Source organism: Colobus angolensis, unplaced genomic scaffold, assembly GCF_000951035.1.
Source record: "Colobus angolensis palliatus isolate OR3802 unplaced genomic scaffold, Cang.pa_1.0 Scaffold111, whole genome shotgun sequence".
Classification (NCBI taxonomy): domain Eukaryota; kingdom Metazoa; phylum Chordata; class Mammalia; order Primates; family Cercopithecidae; genus Colobus; species Colobus angolensis.
The window spans coordinates 2,062,956-2,070,833 of record NW_012112142.1 but is presented as its reverse complement, the minus strand read 5'-3'; the positions used below and the strand labels follow the sequence as shown (position 1 = coordinate 2,070,833).

The following is a 7,878-nucleotide window of genomic DNA, read 5'->3' as shown; positions in this document are numbered from 1 at the left end:
ACCTGCACGTTGTGCACATGTACCCTAGAACTTAAAGTATAATTTTTAAAAAAAAGACACTGTGAGATAGATAGATAGATAGATAGATAGATAGATAGATAGATAGATATAATGGAATACTACTCAGCCATTAAAAGGAATGAATTAACAGCATTTGCAGTGATCTGGATAAGACTAGAAACTATTATTCTAAGTGAAGTAACTCAAGAATGGAAAACCAAACATTGTGTGTTCTCACTGATATGTGGGAGCTAAGCTGTGAGAACGCAAAGGAATAAGAAAGATACAATGGACTTTGGGGATTTGGGGTAAGAGTGGGAGGGGGACGAGAGACAAAAGACTACAAATATGGTATGGTGTATACTGCTCAAGCGATGGGTGCACCAAAATCTCACAAATTCACCACTAAAGAACTTACTCATGTAATCAAATACTACCTATACCCCAATAACTTATGGAAAAATAAAATTTAAAAAATAAAAATAAACATTTCAAAAAAAAGGTACTTCAAAAACACTAAAATATTTTAACCTCATAACCACCCTATGGGATGGTATTATTATTATTATCCCCAGTTTACAGAAAAAGAATCTGTGGCAGGGGAACATTCCCAAAGTCACATGGGCAATAACTGTCAAGGTCAGGATCAGAACTCAATCTGCTCCAGAGTCCATCCTTTTAAACAACTATACAGATGCTCCTCAACTTATGATAGGGTTACATCCTGATAAACCCACAGTAAGTCGAAAATAATGTAAATTGAAAGTATATTTTCGACCCAAAATACTGTCAACTTAAGATGGGTTTAGCCAGAGGTAGCCCCATCCTAAGTCAAGGAGCATACGGAATGCATATCACTTTCACACCATCATAAAGTCAAAAAATAAAATAAAAAACTGTACTTTCACCATTAAAACAGGGACCAAAATCTTTAACATGGATTATAAGATACTTTATCTACCTCTTTAGCCTCATTTTGCTTCTTACTCTCCCCTTCTCCCTGCACTCCATCCTTCTCTCAGTCTTCTTCCCACAACAGGGCCTCAGCAAAAGCTATTCCTTATGCTTAAAATGTTCTCAAAAGGGCTCCTCTACTCCCCTCTTAACCAAGTCAACCTTACCCAGCCTTTAGAGCTCATCTTGGCCGGGCGCGGTGGCTCAAGCCTGTAATCCCAGCACTTTGGGAGGCCGAGACGGGTGGATCACGAGGTCAGGAGATCGAGACCATCCTGGCTAACACGGTGAAACCCCGTCTCTACTAAAAAATACAAAAAACTAGCCGGGTGACGTGGCGGGCGCCTGTAGTCCCAGCTACTTGGGAGGCTGAGGCAGGAGAATGGCGTGAACCCGGAAGGCGGAGCTTGCGGTGAGCTGAGATCTGGCCACTGCACTCCAGCCTGGGCGACAGAGCGAGACTCCGTCTCAAAAAAAAAAAAAAAAATACTAGAGCTCATCTTAACAGTCACTTCCTCAGGGTAGCCCTCCTTGAAACTGAGAGTGGATTAAACTTCCCTATCATATTTCATTCTACAATATACCTTTACTGCATAGCATATAAATATAGGTATACACAGAGCATATACATATAAAAGCTGCAATGCTGAGTTTATTTGATTAATGTTTCTTTGGTCCACACGTCTCTAATACATGAAACAATCAGCAATAAAAATGAAAAATCTCATTTGCAGTTACAAGGAAAAACAAAAGATAATCAGACATACCATGTCATTTTAATCTGTTCATAAGCAAATAAGAAAAGTGCAGGGCATTCCTCCTTGTTAAAAGTTTAAAAGTTCAAAACAGGGTCAAACTACAAATGAAATCACTGGTTTGCCTTCATCTTATTTTCATAGAGGATATAAATTATAATTACTAACTGTGTAAAAGAGTTTGGCAACCTTTCACCTACATATTAAGTGGAAAGCTTCATTCTTAAGTGAACAAGAAATTTTCAATTAATCATACTGCTCAATTATAAGAGCATAACAACAAGTAACTACAATCAGTGAGTTTTTTAAAATAAATTCCAAAGTAAAATAACCAAAAATAACTTTGCAGTTAAAAATAAAAATACAGTATTGTAGCATGTTCACCTAGAAACATCATTCCTCCAAATTTCCTTTCCTATAAATCAGTCAACAAAAGAATACATTAACATAAGCACTTTACTTGACAGACATTGCTAGGGGAGTATATACTGTACTGGGAAAGCCTTTCAGAAAAAAACTTAGGCCAGGCACAGTGGCTCACATCTGTAATCTCAACACTTTCGGAGGCCAAGGTGGAGGGATCGCTTGAGCCTAGAGGTTTAAGACCAGCCTGGGCAACATGGCAAAACTCCATCTCTACAAAACAATACAAAAATTAGCCAAGAATGGTGGCAAGTGCCTGTGGTCCCAGCTACTTGGAAGGCTGAGGTGGGAGGATTGCTTGACCTAGGATGCAGAGGTTTCAGGGAGCCGAGATAGCACCACTGCACTCCAACCTGGGTAACAGAGCAAGACTCTGTCTGAGAAAGAAAAAGAAACAGGAAAAGAAAACGATGTAGTAGTCATATTTCAAGAGTCTGTAAAAACGTTCATGTCCACCAATGCACTATTTCCACATGCAAAAATCTATGCTAAAGTAATCATCACAAGGGCAGAGATTTAGATACAGGGAGTTTTTCACTGCACTGCTATGACAGCAAAAGATAGAAATAATATGCCTAATATCAAATAACTAAATAAATGTAATGAATATCTGAGCAAGGCCTTGCTCTCATTTTATAAATAGTTCATTATTTTTTCCCTTTATCATCTAAACCTATTCTCATTCTCCTCCCACTCCCCACAGGCCACTATATTAACATGTTTAATCTTTTATATGTAGATTATTCCTTCAAAAATGTTTTTTGGGGCTGAGTGTGGTGACTCACACCTGTAATCCTAGTGCTTTGGGAGGACTGCTTGAGCTCAGGAGTTTGAGACCAGTCTGGACAACATGGCGAAACCCAGTCTCTAAAAGAAATGCAAAAATTAGCCCGGCATGGTGGTGGACATCCATGGTCCCAGCTACTTCAGAGGCTGAGGTGGCAGGATCTCTTGAGCCCAGGAAGCTGAAAATGCAGTGAGCCATATCACATTTATGGATCTATGTGAGAATTTCTTGGAATATGCACTAAGGAGTGAATTACTAAATCACTGGATACAGTATAATTAACATTAACATGACTAAGTAGCACTAGACTCATCTTGAGGTCCGCCCCACTAGCATTCATTCCAACAAAAAGCACACCAAGTATAAAATAACCCTGTATCCCAAAGTATACTTGCCATTTTCCATAAAATTCTTGAGAAACTACACATGGAAGGTGACATATCAATACTGTTTTAATGTGAATGTCTCTAATTATTAATGATTTTGTGTTCATCTGATTGTGTGGTTTCTACCTCTGTAAATAATTTTTTTTTTTTTTTTTTTTGGGACGGAGTCTCGCTCTGTCGCCCAGGCTGGAGTGCAGTGGCCAGATCTCAGCTCACTGCAAGCTCCGCCTCCCGGGTTCACACCATTCTCCTGCCTCAGCCTCCGGAGTAGCTGGGACTACAGGCGCCCGCCACCTCGCCCGGCTAGTTTTTTGTATTTTTTTTAGTAGAGACGGGGTTTCACCGTGTTAGCCAGGATGGTCTCGATCTCCTGACCTCCTGATCCGCCCGTCTCGGCCTCCCAGAGTGCTGGGATTACAGGCTTGAGCCACCATGCCCGGCCGTAAATAAATATTAGTTCATGTTATTTGCTATTTTCTTATCTATAATTTTCTATGCTTATGAATATAATAAAAATATATTACATATTCAGAATAAATAATGTGAATATAAATAAAAACCAAAATTAAACATACACTTTCTCTTCTGGACACGACACAGTAATAGGACCTGGACGCACCAACCTACTATAAACAACTAGAAAAGTGGGCAAAATGTATCAAACAAAAACAGTTTTCAGTATGGAGGAAGAGGTAGTTCAAGACTGTGATCCCTGAGAAAACAAACAAAATGACTTTAAACCTGGTGTCAATTTCCATATCATTGCACAGGGAAACCAAATAAAACCTGAAAGTCTCAGTGAGTTGGAAAGAAAGTGGAGTCCACAGTGGATAGAAGTTTCAGAGCAGAATACTACGGAGGAAAGAACTGAACAGAGAAGTCCCAGAAACTGCACTGACTCTTTGGCTTAATACCAGACTGATCACGCTTACGATAAAACTCAACATGGTGGGGCTAAGATAGTAAGAGCTTCAAGTTAAAGAATTCCCAAAACTAATACAGAGCTAGGAATTGTTGAGACCCTACTAGACACTTTGGAGAGACCACAGTCTTGCTACCTCCTGTCCTATGTCTGCGACTTAAGAGTTACTCAATAGAGACTCTGTAAGAGACATGCCTGAATAGTAAGGCTAAACTAGCCCTAGCATAACAGCCACTCTAAGCCTTACTGGAAAAAAAAAAAAAACCTTTAAACTAGTTTTAAAGGATAAAGTTGATCCACAAATAACTTTGATCTACAAATAACTTATCTGCCTGCAAAACCAGTCTAACAATCATAAAATATGACAAAATCCAGCTCTCAGCAACATAAAATTTGCTGTCTGATATATTGTCTACATTCAGTAGCCATAAGCAGCAGAAAAATGTGACCTACATAAAGAAGCAAAATCAATGAGTAAACTGACCTAGAAAATGACATTCTAGAATGAAAAAACAAGAGCATTAAAGCAACTATTAATATACTAAATATTTTCAAGGATTTAAAAGAATTAAATGAGGAAAAAAATGGAAAATATTTAAAAGAACCAAATAGAATTTACAGAAAGAGGCCAGGCGCGGTGGCTCACGCCTGTAATCCCAGCACTTTGGGAGGCCGAGACGGGCGGATCACTAGGTCAAGAGTTCAAGAACATCCTGGTCAACATGGTGAAACCCCGTCTCTACTAAAAATAGAAAAGTCGGCCAGGTGTCGTGGCGTGCACCTGTAATCCCAGCTACTCAGGAGGCTGACGCAGGAGAATCACTTGAACCCAGGAGGTGGAGGTTGCAGTGAGCTGAGATCACACCACTGCACTCTAGCCTGGCAACAGAGCAAGACTCCATCTCAGAAAGAAAAAAAAGAATATACAGAAAGAAAAATATACTATCTGAAATTTCAGTGGATGCAATTAACACACTGCTGAAGAAAAGATCAGTTAACTTGAGACTACAGCAATAAAAACAATTTAAAATAAAGCACATAAACACTAAAAAAAGAGTTAACAGATCTCAGTAACCTGTGAGACAATATCAAGAGGTCTAATATATCTGTAATTGGAGTCCCAGAAAAGATGGGAAGGGGGGACAAGAAGACAGTATTTGAAGAAACAATGACTAAAATGTTTCCAAATTTTATGACAATTGCCTTACACACTCACAGACGTAAAAACTCTAAGAAGACAAACACAAGGTAAGCTAGAACCAGAAATATAATCAAATTCAATGACAATCAGTAATAAAACTCTAAAATTAAACACATTAAACTAGAGTTTGAGAGAAATATGCTAAAGAATCTAAATTGTAACATAATGAAAAAGAGTAATTATAGGGCACAATTTTAGATACATTTAATGAAAGCTAGATTAAGGATCAGCTGACTTAGCTGTTGCTGTGGGCAATGTAAAGGGCACTAAAATAAGCCTGGAAATGCAACAAAAATAGAGAAAATATTTACTACTCCTCCTCAACAGGACAGATAACTATATGGTTGAAGAAACAGTTTGATAAGGCACTTGGGGTTCAAAATAAGTTCACCCCCAATACTACCCATTGCAAATGACTCCTAAGTTGCATCTCAAGAGGGTAGATCCAATTAACTGCAGAGGTTTTGTTCACAGAGTGAGTTACTCAAGTTTAAGGGACTCAGATAAAACTAGATCAAAAAGAAGAAAAGGTATGTACTATTACCTAATACTTTTCTTTCTCTACATTTATCTTCTTTTCTAATAAACATTGAATGTACATTTAAAGAACAACAATTGGAAGAAGAATTAAATTATCAGTTTGCCTGAAACACCATTATCTTAGTGCATACTTTTAGGGTCCAAGTATGGCAAGAGTAGCCATAGGGATCTCAATGCTATTTTAATTAATCTATTCAATTTGACAATTATCCCATGTATAATAATATCAGTTACTTTACAAGCTACTAATGTGTTTGGGCGGGGGATACTTTAAAATACCAAAGAGTACTTAAGTTTTTTTACCCATTGTCCTTTATCTCCTTGAAGTTTACTGAAGAAAAGCTTTAGCTCGCGAACTGTCAAATTATAGCTAGCCAGCACTCCCAACATGTCAACTAAAAGATCTGGAAACAAAAGAAAACAATAAAATAACTCAGCTAGTTATATTTCTCGAATATTTAAAATAAACTGTGCTTATTTAAGGGCTTGGACACTAAAGTTCTAGGTGCATGCTACATGCTCAAATATTTCTTAAATATTGCTAAATGGAATAAGAAAAATAAGTATTTAAAAATTAAATTTTATTTATTTGCATACATTGTACTATAGAAAAAAATCATACCTGCTATCATATTGTCAACTTTTTCAATTTTCCCAAGCACTTTTTCAACAAGGCCTACTTCAGTGCAGACTTGAAGATTCCGTATGCTTTTCTTCAGAATAGCTGTAAACATGCTCCAGACTTCTGCTTGGCAAGTAATGTCACATTTTTCCAGTAGGTCCACCATGCAGTTGATACTCTCACCTTCTTGGATAATGAAATTCATTTCTAAATCAAACTGTCCTCCTACCAACTTCCAAGGAAAAAAAAAAAAGTAAAAGCATTAGTATCCTCAGTATCACTATAGCATGTTCCTAAACATTAGATTAACAATAACTACTCACATTCTTCCTCCAAAACAAAAGGTTCATTAAAAACACACACACACACACACACACACACACACAGCTCAAAAACTGAAGTTTCTGAAGTAATCTCCAAATTTAGACAATAAAGTCAAGTAAGAGAATATAAACATTAAAATATTTTTCAACAAAAACAAACATAGGATGTCTTAGGAAAATTGCTATCTACTAACCTGTTACCAATAAAGATCTAAATCAGCTCTACAATTGCTTCTCATTCAGTATTTCGTTTATGAAGTATCAAATCTGTGAACTACACTGAATAATCTAAAGGTTCTTTGTTAACCAAACAAGTAATAAGCTCATGGTAAAACTGAAAAGCTGAAAAAGGCTCAGAATGGTCACACATGGGAGTTTATATTAGTCAAATTTTTGGTTTATTAAGCCTGTTCATTTTACTTCTCTTCTTTTCTGTCAATAATCAGTATAACTTACATATAATTAGTCACACATCCAAAGTCAGTAATCAAGAAAATGTATTTCACTGATATTCCTATGAAAATGCTATAGCTATACTGGCCTTGTCATCTCATCCACAGCCTCCCAACACAGAGGGAAGGTTTGTACATTTTAAATAAATCCTAATTATGTAAAGGAATTAAAATACTTTTAGAATTACCTTTGTAAAGTTATCTTATTTAACTAGATTTTTTAAATAAATTTTTTAAATTTAAAAATATCTACATTTAAGGTATACGATAATACAATCAACTAGACCTTTTAAAGATCTCTGTCAGAAATAGTTACACACATGATTCACCCACACTTCTTTCTTTCTGAATACTTCTCGGTTTTTCATTATGTATTTCTAAACTGCATATCCAAAAGGTATGCAAGTAGAAGAAAGTGAACTTTAAAAAACAAATCCAGGGCCGGGCGCGGTGGCTCAAGCCTGTAATCCCAGCACTTTGGGAGGCCGAGACGGGCGGATCACGAGGTCAGGA

At 37.1% G+C, this 7,878-nt stretch overlaps 1 protein-coding gene across 1 annotated transcript in view; it reads right to left on the bottom strand.

Annotated features, from left to right (window-relative positions):
- The window catches only part of LRBA (LPS-responsive vesicle trafficking, beach and anchor containing), a 785,611-nt gene that overhangs the window by 692,540 nt on the left and 85,193 nt on the right, over nucleotides 1–7,878 (bottom strand). Inside the window, exons 3-4 of the mRNA XM_011956584.1 lie at nucleotides 6,591–6,822; nucleotides 6,272–6,372 (exon numbers count right to left, since the gene is read on the bottom strand). Of these exons, the coding sequence (XP_011811974.1) occupies nucleotides 6,272–6,372; nucleotides 6,591–6,822 (333 nt within the window). The remainder of the gene's footprint in view (nucleotides 1–6,271; nucleotides 6,373–6,590; nucleotides 6,823–7,878) is intronic.